General features: G+C 46.9%; 1 protein-coding gene across 1 annotated transcript in view; it reads right to left on the minus strand.

Annotated features, from left to right (window-relative positions):
* The window catches only part of Tram2 (translocation associated membrane protein 2), a 76,780-nt gene that overhangs the window by 8,216 nt on the left and 48,704 nt on the right, over window positions 1-19,860 (minus strand). Inside the window, exons 3-7 of the mRNA XM_021636469.2 lie at window positions 8,908-9,017; window positions 8,255-8,371; window positions 2,348-2,406; window positions 1,580-1,664; window positions 995-1,065 (exon numbers count right to left, since the gene is read on the minus strand). Coding sequence (XP_021492144.1) covers window positions 995-1,065; window positions 1,580-1,664; window positions 2,348-2,406; window positions 8,255-8,371; window positions 8,908-9,017 — 442 coding nt within the window. The remainder of the gene's footprint in view (window positions 1-994; window positions 1,066-1,579; window positions 1,665-2,347; window positions 2,407-8,254; window positions 8,372-8,907; window positions 9,018-19,860) is intronic.

Here is a 19,860-nt window from a genome sequence, read left to right on the forward strand (position 1 = left end):
AACCCAGCCTTGGACCTGTTTCACCTGGCTCAGCTGCCCTTACTTGTCCCCACGATGAACCTGACTCACACACAGCACAGTATCTGGCACCTTCCTTTCTTACTCTACCAGAATCGCACACGGATGGGGCTCAGAACAATGTTGCTGAGCTTTGAGGGTGCACCCAGAAAGACTTCCTGCTCTCTGACGAAGCAGGAAGCTCTCCTGTGTGGTGCTCCACACGCGCTGCAAACCGGTCACCAAAACCCTCTGCCTGTGAGCTGTGAGCCTCCATCCTCAGAGCACAGCTGGAACAGCTGCCAAGGCCCTCCACCTCCAGAGACAGAGAGCTAAAGCTTGAGAGCTGGTGGACTCCAACACACACACTATTTACTCATCAGTCAAGAAGCCTGTTGTGAGCTCCTCCGAAATAGGGCCCCAGGACATGTGCACACGGTAGCGAAGTTCCCAAAGGCTAGCCTACATACAAAGTTTGGGTCCTACTCTGTCCACAAAAAGCTCATGGAAAGACCAGTCACCAACAGAACAGCCCGTTCGTCAATATACTGCCTGTAAAAGAGACACTTGAGGCCTGGCGCAGGAATTCCTCCCACTTCTAGAACAACCACACTGCTCTCTACTTCCCTACAAGCCAATAAATGAACTGTAGTGCTATGTGCTCTAGCGGCATTTGGACACCATGTGGCAAATGGCAAGAGTCCAGCTTCTGGCTGAAAAGGCACGGTTCAAAGGACTGCTCTACCGGAAGTCTTCCTTGGGTCTGCCTCAGGTTGAGGTGACTAACCCTCACCCTGGGTTCTCGTGGCTAATGGTACATACTGTATCAGAGCTCATCACAGCTCTTACTTGTGGCTGTCTTTCCTACCAGTCGGAGAATGCATGGTACACCCCAGACAGCTGGAATCTACTCAATGCCTGCTAACTGGGTGGTCATGTGGCTAGATACAGGGGCATAAAAGGGCAAAGGAAGGGGGCCGGCTCTGCTCTCACTTACTTTAAGAGGTATGCCCCAGCTATGTGAAGCAGATACAGGGAAATGTACTGCAGCTGGCGGGGGATTTCTTCCTGGAAAAGAGAAGGGCAGACACTGAGCATGTGCATTCTCTGAACAAATATGCAGAGAATGCAGGAGACAGGTAAGGCAAACAAGGAAGGGCCAGGTCTCCTACTCCCACAGTCCCACATCCCACGAGAACCCCATACACTGGCCTAGTAACAAGAAGGCTGAGGCAGCAGCTCCAAGCCTGGTGCCAGAAGGCAGGTCTGGGTTGAGAAAGAAGACACCGGAAGTAGGAAGAAGGCTTCCGGCACGACTCTGAGGAAGACTACAAAAAGGACTGGGGATGGCAAGAACTTCTCTGTCAGATATCTGGATTAGATTTGATTTTTGTCAATGGCCACACATTAGGTAGAGGAGTCGAGAGCCTGACACTGCTCTCTTGGTGGTCTGTGTGGGACTCCATCATCAGCCAACACATCATGCTTCCAGAGTAAAGGAAGGAGAGAGGTCACTGGGAACAAGCGGAGAGCTATAGGGGAAAAGAGGACTACAGAGAGGGCAGGGGGAGGGAGGACTCACCTTCCGAACCTTCTGGAAGTAAAGCTCAGGTAGTGAGTGCAACCAGTAGGCCAGCTGACACAAGTAGAAAAACTTCACCTGGAAGCTGGAGACGACAGAGTTAAGTAACAAGGGGGAGCAAGAACATCCCCAGGATACTTGCCAAGAACACAAGGGAAGGCCTAAGCCAAGGTTGTGGGTGACCAGCAGGAGCAAGGGAGAGAGAGAGGAGGGTGGATGCGGAGACCACCACACCCACAGCGCCATGTGTGAGACCACTAGAACCACTTAAAGGGCCACAGCATGTCCATTAGAGGAAGGAGTAGTGACCAAACACATTTCTTCAACCCAGAGAAGGAAAAGCTGAGGAGGGAGCTGATTACAGCACCCTGTGCACGGACCACTGGATACAACAACAGAAAGGCTCTAGGTTGCTCAGCTCCACACCCTTTGCTCTTGATGCCCTGAGAGGCCGAAGGGACACAGGGTGGTCTCCAGAGGGAGGTCAGCCCAGGTCTTGGCAGCATTACAAACAGGAACATGCGTACGGAAGGGAGATGCGCTATGAACTTAAGGTATCTCCAATAAGACACAAAGCCAGAGACCCTGATGGAGAGTTGTTTGTATCAGCCACATGCAGGCTGGGTACCTCTGTGGATGGAGTTAATACAGATAATGCCTCAAGTAGAGGAGGTTCTCAAAGAGATCTACTGCCTGCAACCCCATGCTCTACAGGTTCAGCTTGTGGCTTGGGTCTCACTGGCCTTGGTGAGTCCTACAAATACTCACGAGAGGTACACATGCGGGTAATCCTCCCAGAGGCTTCTTGGGTTTGTTAAATATCCTTCCTGTGGTGGGTGAGAAGAGAAGGCATTTAGAGATGTGGCCATGTGACCTGACAGGGCCTTGACTGGCCCAGGGATCATCAATGCACCTGGCCTCCATCAACTCCCAAGAGGAACAATCAGCTTTCGGGAACAAAGGATCCCTGTGTGAAAAACCAATGGCACTTGTCCAACTGTGAAGGGACCTGCCATGCTCTGGGGTCTGGCAGCCTGTGTCTGAAGAGGGGTCTGACAGAAGCTATGTCTACTGAGTCAGCATGGTTCCCCAGGCTCATCTGTGAAGTGAAACCCTGGCTTTACAGAGTTATTGTTGGAAATAAAAGTGAATTTTTTTGACAGTGTCTCGTGAGGTATCTGTCCTGGATATGTATCTACTCAGGAACTGCTTCGTAATAAAGGATTAAATGTACTAGAATCATAACGGCCGCTAGAGACTGAAGAGTCACATGTCACCGTGATGGTTGATAACGACTTTTACCCTGACAGGTCCTAGAATCACCTATGAGACAGACCTCTGCTCTGGTCTACAAGGAAGTATCTAAAGTTGGCTAAGGAAGTAAGACTCAGACTGTGGGCGTCACCTCCATAGGCTGCAGTCCCAGGCAGGATCAAAAGGAGGAGCTGAGCACCAGCATCCATCTTGCCCTGCCTCTTGACTGTGGATATACTGTGACCTTCGCTTGCCTGGATGTGAGAGCATAAACCTGTAAGAGCAGAAACCCTACACCGCCCTCCAAGTTGCTTTTGGTTGTGGTGTTTTAGATACAACCATGGAAATCCTACCCAAGACATCCCCTCAGCCAAAGACTATAGTATCCCTAAAGACAGGCAAGAAGAACCTTTAATATAAGATTACAAGACACCAAACCATTTCCATCAAGAGACCCAGAAGAATGTGAGTGAATGAATACTTTCAACTCTTTTTGGAAAAAATAAAAAATAAACAAACAAGCAAATCAAAACAGGAGAGGCCATTATCACTCTGACCAGGTGTCACCTCTTGAAGAAAAAAAAAAAAAGGAAATACAGGAACAGATAGCAAAGATCTGAAATGAGGTGAGAAAGTCCACAGAGCATGTGGAAATTGCCCAGAGCTACTCTTTGTTAGAGCTGCAGCTGTGCTTCCAAAGAAGGTTGGTTCCAGTGAAGGACCCCACTACCCTCCAGTCACCAATGTCCTTTCACCTACAAGATGCAAGCTGAGTACTGTCCACAGTCCTGAAGCTACAACCCTGGGCTTCTAGGAGCATAGTGAGCTAGGCCACCTAAGTGATGGGGACAATCAGACACCTGTATCAGTGTTGACACAGCAACCCAGGCTGGAAAGAGGTCTCAACTGTAATTTCTGCTCACCCCTACCTTCCTCTTGCCTGGGTCACACACAGAGTGAGGCAAAGAGGTGTTGCGCTCAGAGCACTGAGGTGGGTAGTATGTGGTATCAGTGAGCTTTCACACAACCACACCTCTGCTCTTTCTCACCTCCCTTTATACCATTCACAATGGTGCCTTTGTCCGACCTCTGTCCTCAGAAACAGTGACACCTAATGAGCCATACTGTGTCTCATTCCAGGAACTCCTGAAGGGTGAGGTGGCCCCTTCCTACAGGAAGAAGCTATAGATTTAACAAGAAGAGTGTTACTTCCTAGACTGGAGGTAGTGTGTGTGTTTGGGGGAAGGAGCATTTCTGCCAAAAATATTGGCTAGGAGCTGTGGGACACCCCATAGACCCAGGGCCTGGATGGGCTTGTGTGTTTAAACAGGAACTTCTCACTTGGCCTCTTCACGTAGGAGACAGAGAGGTCAGAACTTGGAAGCCAACAAGCCAGGAAAAAAAAATTCCTCAGAAAAATGCTGCCTTCTTACAAATGTCCAGTCCTCTGGGACTGCGGGAGGTGGAGCTAAGAGTCAAAGGAAAAGTGACTCACCAGCTCTGTGAGAAGCCCTTTCCAGCCCTGTCTGGGCAGCTGTCTGAGGGAGGAGGGTAAAGGAAGGCTGGGGCTGGCTGCCTCCTAGTTCAGGCATGCCAAGGCGCCTGAGTTCCGGGGTCGCGAGCTACAGAGCAAGCACTGTAACCCCTTCCAGCCCAAACCATGGCCTCGGCAGGTGGCTGGGGGTACATGTGAAATACTTTGTTCTCTTCCGATTCTTGACATCTACCCGTGCCAGGCCTCGGCCTGCTGGAGCAATCCCTCCTATTTTCCCAGCAGCCTCCCTTTTTGCTGTTTGAACAAGAAGCGCAAAACTAGCAGAATTTAGACATAACACAGCCAGCTGCTACCTAGACGCCGATATCCTCAGTGCCTTCTGCCTATTCGGAAACAACAGGCATTTCAAAATCATTCTGAGACAACCAGCCTGCAGACAGTGACCTGTTCTGATTCCTGGCTTTCTCTGTTTCACTGACTACTGGATTTGGAGCTTTAAAATATGAAGTCACACATCTGGTGAGGCGAGAGACAGTAAATGCAGGGCCTCCACATCCTCCAGCACGTAGGATGTTACGTAATTTCACCTTGCAGCCTCAGTGAAATTATTTTCTCCTCCTTGCTTGTGTGACCTGGGCCCTAGAGCCTTGCCAGTGACCTCAGAGTGTCACCAGCGGTCCCTCTCTGCTTTCCTCCTCTTTTCTTGACATTCTTAGAAAATCTAACCACATTCTTCAGCACAGCCCATTAAAAAAAAAAAAGTCTGTGTCAAATACTCAAGTAAGGCTGGGATTTCTGGTGAGGAATTTGATGCACATTCTTGCTTTCTTTTTAAACTCTAACAGCAGTGGAAATCTGATTGCTTATGGTGCTTCTGGAAATCTATTCATTACTTAAGAAACTGGTGAAAGGGAGCTGGAGAGATGGCTTGGCAGTTACGAGCACCTGTTACTCTTCCAGTGGACCCGAGTTTGTTCCCAGCACCTATGTTAGGTGCCTCAAAACTCCCTTTATTCTGCCTCCAGGATATCTACCTGACACCCTCTTCTGCCCTCCATAGGCACCCATACACACCACACACACACACACACACACACACACACGAATAAAAATAAACATTTTTTAAAAGGAAAGGAAATGCCTTCCAAACTTCTTTATCAGCTTAACAGTTGATACTGAGCACTTAGCATGTGCCAGCGGCTACACTAAGGGTACAGTAGTGAGTTCGGTGCCTGTGTGTGTATGTAGGTGTGTATTCTGTGTGTCTGATGCAGGTTGCTTGCTAGCAGACACCATGCTCACACACAGAACACACACACACACACACACACACACACACACACACACACACACTCCAGTTAAACACCAATAACGGGTATAGAGTGGATAATGGGGAGGGTGTTCCGAGGAAGTGACACTTAGGTTGAGGATGGGTGGCAGGAAAGGGCTCACTATACGAATGATGCCTGTGGACAGAGCACTCCAGCAAACGAAGCAGCCAGCAGAGCTGGAGGAACAGAGGTGAGCCTAGAGTGCTGAGTCCACGCAGATGTCACCAGCAAGGCTCACATAAGCAAGGCCCAGGTCACACAAGCAAGGAAGAGAAAGCAATTTCCCTGCAGCTGTTAGGGGAGCTTATTTCAAGGAGGGGAACACATGATTTAGTTCATGCTTTAAAGAGATCCATCTGGCTGGACAGATAATGAGCTGAGTGAAAGGGCCAGAATGGAAATGGATTTGGTAGGAAAAGGAGACAACAGCAGTGTAGGCAAAAAGTACAGGGGCCTGGGTTCCGTATCCTCTACATTAATGACAGCTAGAGACAGATAAGCTTCCTTCTGAGCCTGTCCTTTGAACTGAAAAAATAAAAGAGCATCCCTGGCCCCTACCAGGAAGGCCAGGGGTATGTTACCAACATCTGACATTTGGGGGCCCACACCGGCAAAGCAATGTTGTGAATTTCAGAAGGTAGAACAGGAAAGACTTTCTGAGTTTGGGAAGTGAAGAGAAGAATCATATCGAATTTCCATTGCAACAGAAAACTGTGATTTGAAAACCAGGTGTTTTCTTTTTTTTTTCCTTTTACAAAATCACTTCTCATATTCTCCAATGCCCTTCCTCCCCTGCGGACGGTCGGGAGGGAGGTGAATGCAGGGAATAAAGCTAGAAGCCGGCACGGCTCCCTGGTCTCCATGTCTTGCTGAGCATGTTGGGAGGGAGTGGAATCTCCACAAGATAAAAGACTGCGAACTTCCCCAAGAAGGGTCAGGTCTCCCGGCTGGGGTGGAATTTTAGCGTGAGTGGTGCAGGGGAAGAAAGGCTTCAGAGATGAGGCAATGCCCCCTCCCCGCCCTCAAACAGTCCAGTGTCTCTGGTACTCTGGGGCCTTTTTGCCTCAAGCAGCTAAGGCCACCAAGAGGTGGGAATGGACTCAATGTCGGGAAGCTGAGAGAGGCCTGAGATCCTAAGGCACAGAGGGACAGTGTTGATCCACACCACACAAGGGGACTGGCCCTACTCATGCAATGCAACTCTGTCCCCTGGGAGTGGAGTCTGGGAGCCCCCTCTGAAACGACAGAAGTCCCTGGTCTCTCATTTAAAATTCTTAGTGTGCTGCTTGGAAAAAAGTGTTCTGAGATGAACTGATAACAGGAATAAAAGCAACACATAAGACAGACATGTTGCCTCCTGCTTTGAGACTATGCAGTAGGCATTTAGTTCTGGAAACGAAGTTCCTCATGGTCGGGCCCATCTCTGTCAGTGAGAGCACAGGGGAGGCAGCTGAGCAGCAAAAAATCTCTGAGGTCAGGGAGCTGATGAAATTTCCAAATCCCTGGGACCTGGTTATAGAGAAGAGGTGCTCCAGGTGAGAGCAGGTGCTAATGGTACAGTAAAACAGGCAGGTCGCCTAACAGTGAACCTCAAATGACAGACAATCCAGAGTCCTTGTCTGGGGGATATTTTTCTCTATCAAAGGAGTTGATGTGCAGAAGGGTAACACTGGCTGTGAATTGGTTAGACATGAACCACACCCCTAAACCTTTACAGATTGATCCTTGGTGCAATGTTCAGGGCTTTGACTTTAGAGAAATTTAATCGTGTGGAATCAATTAGGCATATTCACTGTTGGACAGTGGTAGAAACTAGGAGATGGGACCTAGATGGAAGAAGTAGCTCCCTGGGACACACCCTTGAAGGGGGTACATTAACTGTGGATCCCTCCCCTCTCTCTCTGCTTCCTGTCAGCCATGAGGTAGGCTGCTTTGCTCCACGTGTTCCACACAATGTTCTGCTTTTCCTCAGACTCAAAGCAATGGCCTCAGACATCACTGAAAGCAATGAAACTATGAGACAGCATTAATCTTTTCTCCTTCCAGTACTTCATATCAGGTATTTTGTCATAGTGGCACAAATAGGCCCAGATCTCTGAGTCCAAGCTATGCTTACATGCTCGCCATTTTGGAAGTATATGGCTGTGGACATACTGGAAAAAACGAGCATGGAACCCTTAAGTCAACATCAGGAGTATTGAGTGAATATGAGTTTATGTTGTGGGTGAGGTTGTAGCTCAGGGGAAGGACATGTACTTAGCAGTACTGGGGGGAAATTACTTTGTGGGATAGTGTTTGAAGACAGGACTGGTAGAATAATACAGAGCTTTGTGGATACCTGTTACCATGTAATATGGGTAAAAACTGTCACAAGTGCTTTTGTAAGAGAGGATGACTCTATTAAGTGCCATCTATACTATTTCATCTATCTTCTCACTACAATACCAGGAGAATGCAAAATGATTTTCAATTCTAAGATACTGTTTCCAGCTCCTTTTCTTCCCTTTAAAGCCCTTCATAGTCATTTCATCAGCAACGAAGAGACTGCTTGGTGGCTTGGCTTTGTACTCTCCAGCAGTCATGAGGACTACTCACCGTGACCACCACGTAGAAGCACCATATCACTGAGCTGAGATGAAAGACGACCAGCTGTCCAGACTCATTGAACTTGCTGTGTTTGACCTTGGAGAGATGAAGGCGTTTGCTGATTTTCTAAAGAAGAGAGAAAGTGCCACACATCAGTACATGAGTGTGCAGATACTTGGCAGATTGTACACTCCCATTTCCCTTTTATAAGAGAGAGGTAGTAGTTTGAACTCCTTACAACCCAAGCTATTTAGCATAGGACTCCTGTGTACCCATGGGGTGCTGAGTTCCAGGTAAGTACTTTGAAAAGGCAGATGATAAGGCTGTTAGCTTCTACCAGAGGAAACATCTTCTGGTCATTGCTGTGTTTGAAAGACCCCTGAGGATAGGCTCATGGTGTGCTTCAGACAGCTTTCTTTCCACTTGCTGCCCCACAGTGTGAACTAAAGAATTTTTGAGAGAGAGGACAGAGACAAAGTGTAGCCAAGGACTGACTCTGGGACCAACTACAGGATCTACGTTAGGGGCTAGGGGACTGAGCGAATCAGAGCTGTTTTTTTTTTTTTGTTTTTTTTTTTTTTTTTTTTTTTTTCTCCACGGTAGGGCTTGCTCTCTTAATGGATCCCCAGCTTCTGACCTCAGAATCCAAACTTGTCACTTACGTCTAAGATGTACTCTTGAACCACGGCATGCAAGATGATGGTGATGAAGACGTAGAACAAGATGGTGACCAGGTCCTTTGGGCCATAGTGATAGTGGACTGTCTCGCTATCTGTGGGTTGAAAAGGATCTTGTCAGCATCCCCCAGGTGAGGAGATGCTGAGACCCCAAAGGGGAAAGAGATGGAAAACACAGAGTACTCTCAAGTGCTCCACTTCTGCTGCACCCTCAGCTCAGAAGAAAGCTTCTGCCCCTGTATTCCGCTTCACCTCTGGACTTGGTCCTTGGGAAGCACACATGGGGAAGGCCGTGGAGAACCAAGTCTTTATTGTCAAGTCTATGGAGGGCCACCACTGCCTGGCCATGTGGCTTTGAGTAAATGACTAACCTCTCTAGACCTCAGGTCACAATTCTGTCCTTTCCTTCCTAGGTGTCACTGGGAGATACCTCTATCTATAAAGTCTCTTCCAACGCCTCGGGTTTCTATCTCTGAAGTGAGGATAAGAGCTCCTGCATCATTGAGTATTATAAAAAATAGATGAAGTAATGTTACTTCTTGTGGGATGATCCTGAAAACCTGACTGAATGTGAAAATCACCATGGAAACATACTTCTGGGCCTATCTATGAAGGTGTTTCTAGAAATGTCTAACTGAAGAGGGAAGACCCTCTCTGAAAGTAGATGGCGCCACCTCAAGAAACTGAATAAAAGAAGAGAGCTAGCTGAGCTTCTTAACTGTGGATACAGGGGATGTAACTTCCTCAGGCTCCTGTACTGTGCCCTCCCCAGCATGGTAGACCATGTTCTCAAACTGTAAGTCCAAATAGACCTTCTTCTTTAGCTTGCTTTTGTCAGGCATTTTTGTTGTTGTTGTTGTTGTTGTTGTTGCTCCAATGAGAAAGGTACCTAATGCAGTAAAAGTGTGGCAATGTGTGTGTGTGAGCATCCATGTGTATGTGCCTGTGCATGTGGCGGGGGGAGAGTGGCCTATGGTACCATATTTGCTATTACTTGTGCTGCTGAGCTACTGTGAAGATTTAACAGAATGAGGCCTACAGCATAGCATCTAAAATCACAGCAGGCCTCTAAGCAAACAGTGGGCTATAATATAATAATATTAAGTCAGGCAGAAGAGTTGTTTCTTTGTACAGACAGGGTCTTGCTATGCAGACCACTAACCTGTGGCAATCCTTCTGTCTCTGCCTCCTAACCAGATCCCAGTGCTCTCATGCAGGCTGAGAAAGGACAGCTTATAGCCTTGCTCCAGTGAGCAGGCACAGGGCTGGAGGAGGCTGGCTGGCACACGCCTGCCTGGGGCTCCGGCTCTCCCCAGCACACTGCCCTCCCCAGCAGACGTGCTGGCTGCTCTTCCAGCTGTGCGGCTCAGCCTGAGTCACACACTTATGAGTCATCTGTGCTGGGATGCATTTACCAGAAGGTAGGCCGGGGTCAGTCTGTTTCAGGGTGGCCAGAGAAAGAAGCAATTCTGAACGGGGTCACTCTGGGAGTTCCTCCTAGCTTCAGCTACCCTGCACTGAGAGAACATGACAGAGGGCAGTGTCTAGAGCATAGACATGAACTAGAAATCTCATGCTTTCCTTTTGCATCTCCCTTTGCTTCTCTACAAATACCTACTCTGTGAAAGAGAAGAACTGGGCTAATGTTGTCTCTGCCCTTGAGGGCCAAACCCAACTAGGGGTTGAAAAACAGAACAATTACACTACAGACAGGCCCCATGGCCAAGAGACAGGCAGAGGCTACAGCAGGTAAGGGTGGGCTGCGGCTAGGGTACAGGTTCTGGATCTTGTTGGCCAGAAAGACCAGGACCTTATGGAAATCTGGGTACAGGCATACATACAAATACACAGTTGTATGGGCATCCAGCCTAGGCATCAGGACAGGGGCTCAAGATTAGGGCTGCTATGGATAGCATATGTGCCACTGAGGTGTGTGGTCTTTATCCTGAAGGAAGTACTTGAATTAAACATCCAAGAACTTGAAGTAAACAGCCAAGTGGTGAAATTTGTATTGTGGAAAATGTACTCAGCAACAGTGAACAAGAGGAGGCCTACAGGAAATGATGCCCTTCAGAAAGCCACCCCAGGATCCACCTGAAGTACCGCAGGGCCCATATCCACGCAGCAGGTGAGAAACGAAGGGCAGAGAATGGCTGACAAAGATGGAGAAGGAGAATGGGTGTTAAACCAGCCAACAGGGACCAAATATGCCACAGGGGTGGTGGGGAGACTATTACCTGCTGGACTAGGTTCTGTTTCCCTGTCTTCTTCGTAAGGGAGGGACAAAGGGGACAAAATGAGGGCATATTTTGGAACTACAGAAGAACTAGGCACATACAGTTTCCTCATCAAAATCAGCATTAGATAAAATGGGGCCACATTCAACCAGGTGAGAGTAGTCTAGAATTAGTGAAATAAGTCCAGTGTGGTGGTACATGCGTGCTTGCTGTCCTAGGAAAGGGTGTCTGACATCACTGAGCATCAAGGTCATGCATATCACAACCCCCTCCCCACTAGGATAGCTGCAATTAAAAAATAAATAAAACATGCGCTAGGGATAGGAAGGAATTGGAACCATGTGCTTGGCTGGTGGGAATATAATTCAGCGCGGTAACTACAGAAAACTGTACGGTGGTTCTTTATAAAATTTTAAAAAATTTAGTATACATCCTAGCGTTACTACTGAATATAAATTCAAAAAAAGGATTTTAGGGCTGGAGAGATGGCTCAGTTGGCAAAGTATTTCTGGAATAAGAACTTGAGTTCCACCATCAGAACCTATGTGAAAAGCTGGGCATGGTAGCATGGGCTTGTAATCCTAGCACTGAGGGGGCAGAAAAAGGCAACTTCATAGGGCTTGCTGCTCAGCCAATCTAGCCCACGGGGTATGATCCATGCCAACAGGAGACTCTGACTCAAGCTCCTAAGAATGATATAAAAAGCTGACCTCTGACCCCAAGGCACACTGATATACACACCCACCCACAAATATACACCCATCTACTCACAAAGAAAACAAGACTAGAAATACCATACAAAACAATTTTCAGTGACTGAAAGGTATACATGAAACATAAATAAAATCTAGTTCAGAAATGGATTCTTCTCCTGATATTTAATACACATATACAAATATTCCCGATGCAAATGCAAAAGAATTAGAAATATTTTTATATATACATGTGCAAAGTGGTATTCAAGATGGCAAAAAAAAAAAAAAAGTGAAGCTAGGCAGTGTTGGCACATACCTTTAAATCCCAGCACTTGGGAGGCAAAGGCATGCTTATCTGTGAGTTCAAGGCCAGCCTGATCTATAGATCGAGTTCCAGAACAGCCAGAGCTACACAGAGAAACCCTGTCTCAAAAACAAAACAAAACAAAAAAGTAGAAAAAACCCAAGTGTCCATCAATGGACGAAAAGACCAAATGTGGTATTTACACACACTAAAATATTTCTCAGCCTTCAAAGAAAGGAAATCTATACACATGCTTCAACACTGACATTATATCAGGTGGAGAAAGCCAGCCACAGAATGATAAGAAATAGTCTATTGCACTGGTTCCGGCTCCCTTGGACTGTCAGATTCTCACAGCCAGAAAGTGGAATGTCAGTCACTCGGGGCAGCAGGATGCAGCTGTTTAATGGCTATCGTTTCACATTATTTGTGAAATTTATGGAGACTGGCTGAACAAAGTGTGAGCGTACTTAACATCACCATTTACTTAAAAATAATTAAGAGGAGAAACCTTGTTGTGTGTTTGTTTTGCCACAACTAAAACACAACAGAATGGCAGTGGCCAGGAAGGATGCATGCTTAGGTAGAGACTCAGGCTGCGGTGAGAGGCAGGGGCTGCAAGGGGCGGGGTGGGGGTGGGGGGAGACTGCAGAGGTCTTTACAGATCACAGCGAGCTCTGTGGACCTCCTTAAGGCACCAGGGAGCTCCAGACGACGTATGAAGATCCACTTCTAGCCATACAGTCACAAGGGTGGCAGGGAGACAGACATCAGTCAGTCCCTGTGGAGCTCTAGATGGTGGGACAGAGGTGGGGGGAGGGGCGTCCTGCCCTAGCAAGGAGGTGGAAAAAATGGACAAAGTATGATGAACTGGCTGCAGGAGCAAGTCTCAAATCCTTTGGAGATTTTTTTTTTTTTAACCTGTATTCTGTGGCCCTTGTTCACCACCTTGAAATGGTTCAAGGAGCATTATGCTGTGTTCCAACCATCTCTTGGAACCATCTTGGCAGATGATGGGCAAGGAAGGTGGTTGCAGAAATGTGGGCATTTCTCAGCTCTCCTAGTTTCTAGAGCCCCAGCCCAGCCTCCTAGTGCTGCCTCAAGGCCACACCCACCCAGGGGCATCCTTAGCTTCATCATTGGCCATAAGCTGCTCCCCGAGTCCTCCTACAATCGTAAGGAACCACATCATCACATCTAGATACACCAAGTTGCCCATCACATCTGCTACTTTTCCCCCTAATCTGCTTCCTGTTTGATTAGAAAAAGAAAAAAATAGTTTGTTTTCCTCCTTTCCAAACAGCTATGGGAACTGGAAATTTGCTCAGACTCATACCTGATTTTTTGCAAAGTATTTTAAAATCAGTTGCTCATTAATACATATAACACAGCTTCTGGGGCTGGAGATGGCTCCCAGGTTAAAAGGATCTGCTTCTGCTGTTGTTTTCTGAGGATGGCTTTTGCTGGCAGTTTATTCTCTGCTTCATGCAGGGCCTCTCTCCAGCTCCTGCTGGTGTCTGTTGCTTGCTGCAGCCTTCCTAGTTTACACGGTAGGGCAACTGGGTGGGACTCTGGCCTAGCACCACTTAAGCTTGGGCTGGCTTAAGTAGCTGCTAGATCAGAACGGGGCCCTGGAGTTAGCCTGGCCAGGATGGACGGCAGTTGTTTCTTCAGGAGCCAGGTCATAAGTGATCAGGCTTCTGGGGGGCCTGGGAGGATTCTGCCAAGTGCTCAGGAGATTCCAACACTGTGGCCATGAATGGAAGAGTGAAATTCCTGAAAAAGAAGCTGGCCCACCAGTGACCGGAGTCGGCCTTGGGGAGACCGGGTAGTGGGGCACGGTGTCCCCCAAGCTCTCAGCACTTCTGCCGCTGTTGCTCGACAAGGAGCCCAGGCGTTGCCAATAGCAGTCATGGGTTGCGAAGGAATGGCAGCCATGCTTCAGGATCAGTGTGCTGTGGAGACCTGGGAGCACCGTCAAGGGGTGGGGAGCAATGCTAGGCCAAGGGACCCATTTGCAGGAACTCACAAAGCAGAGCTACTCTACAACCAGTGCGAATGCAATGCATACTTCTTTGCTTTCCTGCATGGGCAACAGCCACATTATCAGCCTTCCCGTTCATTTTAAGGACCCAGGTTCTTTCCAAGCACCCACGTGGTAGCTGGTAACTATCTCTAACTCCAGTTCTAGAGGATCCAGTCTTCCCCTCTGACCTGTGTGGGTATCGCACACATGCGGTGCACATACCTGTTGCAAAAACTCATGCACATAAAATTTAAAAAGTAAATCTTGAAAAAAAAATTATAACAGCAACAACAACAAAATCACACTGGTCAGGTGGCGATGGCGCACGCCTTTAATCCCAGCACTCAGGAGGCAGAGGCAGGCAGATCTCTGAATTCGAGGCCAGCCTACTCTACAGAGCAAGTTCTAGGACATCCAGGGCTACACAGTGACACCCTGTTGAAAAAGCCAACAACAAATCACACTGCTTTTATTATCCAGGTGGTCCTTGCAAGCCACTGCTCTCACGAAGCACAGTGCTGGCAGTGACTTATTGTACGTTTCTAGAACGGTAATGTCTTTAGGCTACTGAATCAGGCAAACAAATGGTCAAGACCCAGAGCCAAATGTCTCCAGGGACCAGCAGGCAAAGCGGTCCTGGTGTGTCATGTGTGAATTCCCTGCATACTCCCTGCAAGAGGCCTGCTGCGGGAAGCAGCCAATGTTCTGCATTTCAACCAAGAAATACGCTCTTAATTCGTTTTCTTTCCACACCACCATCTTGCTCTATCTCACACAGGTTTGACAGAGAAACAAGTTCATGAAAAGGGTCCCCTCCTTTTCATCATTATAAAGAGAAACACACAGTTAAGTGGGGATATACGAATGGTCGACAATGGGCACCCTCTGTTTTAAGGGGTCCACGTGGGGTTGGGGGAGTAGAGAATGGAGAGCTGAGCATGCACTCAGGGTGGGGATGAGAGCAGAAGGCTGCTTGTTTCCCATCGTGGCCAGAGAGGCACAACTCAGGGTAGACCAAGTCCTGGTACTTTAAAAGCAAAGTGAGATCATGTGATACTGGAGCCTAATTCAAACGGTTAAAGACATTGCATGGGCCAATACTAAATAAGCCAAAGAAAACATATCTACAGGAAGACTCCAACCACAAGCCACTAGTCTGTGACCCATGGCCTGGCTGATCCCTGACCCCTTCTCAATACCAACATTCTATGGGTTTCTGTGCTGAAAGCCAGCTCTGTTTCCACATTGTCTCTGACTTTTTCTGTTACATATAAACCCAGAATATGGGGCAAAATTAAGAGGCAAATGGTGTTAGGGATGCCTGAGCCTCAGTCCTGCTGAGAGAGAGAGAAAAAGGGAGGGACACAGGAAGGGATGGAAGGAAAGAGAAAGACAGAGGGGGTATGGAAGGGAGGGGGAAGAGGGATGGACAGATAGACATGAATAGAGACAGACGGAGACACACACAGGGAAGACACACACACATACATACACACATAGAGAGAGAATGTGAGAATATAAAGGAAAAAAGGAAAGGCATCAAATGACCACCCGGGGCAAATGTTTCAATTCCCAGACAAAGAGTTCATCCTGACAGAATGTGAAAAGCTCCCAGAACTTACATGAAAGATCAAAAGCCAGCAGAAAAACGGGCAAAGTGTAGGTACAAATAGACAGTTCACAGAAGAGGGAAACACAGACAGCTCTTATGCATTGAAAATAATGCCTGATCTTACCCAGAGGAGAAATGTAAATCAAAACCAAACTGAGATATCACTTCATACCTAATCAGATAGGCAAAAAGCCCAAGCCTAACAATGCAGCTTTGCTGAGCCCGTGGGGAAATCTCTGTCTTACACAGTATTGGTGGGAGTGGAAGATGGTACCTTTTCTGTGGAGGGTCATTTGGCCATTTCTGTGAGGTTACAAAGGCACTGGCTCTTTGGTACAACAATTCCACTTCTGGGAACTTACCCTTTAGATAGTACTTGCCCCATGGTAGACATGGCATATGTTCCGGGTTATGAACTAAAGAAAGCACTGTTCAAGAGAAAAATAACACTGTACTGTTTTCCTGTATGGGAAACTGGTACATACAGACACATTGGTTGACTATCCTTAATACAGAAACCCCAAATCTGAAAAATCTCTGAAAATTTTTAAGTATGGACATGAAATTACATTTGGACAACTGCACAGCTAAGCTTCCATGACAGGCTGCCATTAAAATTCAAGCACAGTTAAAATACTATACAGAATCACTTTAAGAGAATAAAACGTGGGGCTGTAGAGATGGCTCAGAGGTTAAGAGCACATGCTGGTCTTCCTGAGGACCTGAGTTCGATTCCCAGCACCCACATCAGGAGGCTTACAACTGCCTGTAACCCCAGCTCCAGAAAGACTTGGGACCTCTGTGGGCACTTGCATTCATGTGCACCTACACATAATTATGAATAATAAAAAAATAAATAAAAAGAAAAATAGAATAAAAAGTAAATAAGAAACATAAATGAAGTCTAGTTCAGACACGGCTCTCCACCGAGGTTTCTTAATCCATAAATGCAAATATTCCTCAATCTGAAGACATCGAAATTTGGAAACACTCTGGCCCCAAGCATTTAGGCTCAACCTGCAATGCATCAGGGTTTCTCAAAGAGTGGAGAAAGCTACATTTTGAGGTGTCTTTGCAAAGCAACAAGTTGGTACCTTTTTCACCTTGTTGCTTTATTGTATTTTAAGCCTAAAGCTCATGTCTAGAGCCACTCTTTGCCACCATGTCTTCGCGTCTCTCTGACTCAGTTACCCACGTGGACAATGAGAACAACGCAGACTACTTGCCAGGCCTGCTGGTGCACGCCTGTCATCTCAGCACCTGGGAGGTGGAGGCAGGAGGATCAGAAGAATTCATGCACTGCCTGGAACAGGAGACCTTGTCTCCACCCTGTCCAGAAATAAACAAAATAAGGTCTGGGAGATGGCTCAGGAGATAAGGTGAAGAGTGACCGCTACACACTCAACATGGCACCCTCCCCAGGAATAAACAAACAAACAAAGAAACCAATAAACAGATGTGCGTATGCATGTCAGAGCTGATGAAATAGCGCAGCGGATAAGAGCATGTACTGAGTGTGCGGAACGCCCAAGTCTGGTTCCCACACCTACAGCACATGGCTCAGCACCATCCAGCTCCAGAGGATCCAACACATCCCTTCCTAGAACTTCTTGGGCACCGGCACTCACATGTATGCACCCCACCCCACTCCCTTATATATCCACATAATTAAAAATAAATGTTAAAAAAAATCCCTGAAAGTAAAATAAAACTGCCTTTTACCATAACTCTCTAAGAATAAGACAACTAACTTATAAAACAGTAAACTGCTGTGCAAATACAGGGAACCATTATTACTATTTCCACAGAAAGAAGATGAACAGAACAGTCCTAAACTGTGGTATTTGTTCAGAATAAATACCACAAGTGGCAATTAGAAGTCCTTTATTAGCCAGGCACTACAGTGAGCATGTCTGGCCCATGACATCATTTATGCCTCACTGTGATCCCAAGTACTACCCCTGTTTACTGACATGGCAGCTGTGGCTCGGAGACAACAGGAACTGTACTCAAATGATCTGTAGCCAGTGTGGGCCATGACCACAGAAGCCAGGGCCCAAACCCATCCTCTCTTCACTAGGCCTCTTTGCTTACTGACTTCCCTTCAGATCGCAGCAGCAAAGTACATTCCTTAAGTACTGAAGATGGCAGGAGAGAGAAGGAACTAGAATATGCAGGAACAGGGACACATGCACACATACACACACGGCCTTCAGCAGGATTCTGATCTCACGGTTCATCATCTCTGACCTCCCAACTGGAATGGAAGAGAGGGTCATTGATCTCTTCATTAGAAGCACCAAGATGTTTCTCAGAGTGTGTGTGTACCCACACACGGACATATATACACACCGCTATGGGCTACATTGTGCCCCTTACCTGCAGAAAGTATGTTGGAGCCCCAAGCACCTCAAAATATTTTATTTGGATAGGGTCTTTACAGAAGCAAGAAGTTAAATGAGGTCATTAGCATGGGGACTCATTTCAATATGATTTGTGTCCTTAAAACCTGGGACATATGGACACAGAGACACACCGGCACACAGGAGGAAGATGATGTGGAGAGGCAGGGAGGTGGCAGCCATCCACAAGCAATGAGAAGGGCTCTTTCCCTAGGAGGAGGAAAAGGAGCCACCACTGAGGATGCCATGGATTCAGATTTCTAGGCCCCAGAATTTTGCCTTGTATTTTGCATCCCTGGCCTTAAGAAACATGTTTTCTTTCTATGCAAGCGTCACGGAATGAAAGGTGTAGATGACAATCTCCCAGACTACCATCCAGCTTCTTACCTAATGTCTTATAATCAATTCCCTTCCATTTGATAGCAGCCTAAGAAGACAAAGGGTGTTTTTTATAGCATAAAAAGAAGCAGGGACTGTGAGAGGAGACTAAAGAGGATTCAGGAATAGAAACCAGAGGTGTCTGAATTGTCTCCTTGAAGAATCAGCCCTTTCTTTAAGACTGTAAACCTTAATGCAAGAAAGTCCATTACGGATTCCGAGAAGTCAGGCACACGTGGGATTCCTCTGCATTCAGGCTGCAGCTGCTTGTGGCACACCCTGGACACACCGATCAGGAGGCTGCCATGCCACAGGACACCTACAGCTGGGAAACATGTGGACTTCAAAAAAAGTCACCAAGAGTCAGGAAGAATAAACCACTTCTTGGGGAAATCACATGAAACAGCCGCAATAACAAGAAGAAAGCAGGTTTTTTTTACATTTTTAGAGGTTAAAAAGTTAAATCTCAGGGCTTATACAAAAACAACAATGTTGACAAACCTGTTAATCTAAGGACAAAAAAAAAGTTATTTTTTTGTAAGAACAACTGACTAGAAAAATAATACTTTAGGTAGCTAGGATAAGAAAATACAAGAACATTCTGATCTGGAGACCGGGGAGGTAAAGATGACAAAAACAAAATTAAATCAATCCTGAGTAGTCAGTGTCTGGGTCAGGGTATGGCAAGGAAGGAAACCGCACGGTGTCCCTGTCCCCATGGATCTCAAGCATCAAGCCAAGAGACAACCCGGCAGACCAGAAGTTCTGCTAAGTTAAGCCCACAGAAATGCCACACTGAATGGAATAGCCCAGCAATTCTCAACCTGTCACAACCCTCTCCCTGGGGCCGCATATCAGATATCCTGCATTTACATTAGGATTCATATCAGTAGTAAAATTACAGTTATTAAGTAGCAACAAAAATAATTTTATGGTTGGGGGTCACCACAGCACGAGGAACTGAATTAAAGGGTCGCAGCATCAGGGCGGGTGAGAAGCACCAGCACAGGCTCTCTGGGATCAAGTCCCTGCTAGAAGACGACATGTCCAGATTTACATGGACGAATTCAGTTTCTGAAGCATCATGAAACTGATCGCATATGATCCATTCCCTCTTCTGAACAGTTGTTCTGATTGTTAAATTTTAGTTATTGAAATGAAAACCAAGTTCAGACTTGCCCATAGTCCCTGGGAGGAAGCTTCCCATGGCTGACACATTTGGGGAGGAGGGAAGCTGCTTTAGTTTTCTCTTCATACAGAGGGACCCTGAGCCAAAAGTGGTCT

The sequence above is a fragment of the Meriones unguiculatus genome, chromosome 16 (assembly GCF_030254825.1).
Source record: "Meriones unguiculatus strain TT.TT164.6M chromosome 16, Bangor_MerUng_6.1, whole genome shotgun sequence".
NCBI lineage: Eukaryota > Metazoa > Chordata > Mammalia > Rodentia > Muridae > Meriones > Meriones unguiculatus.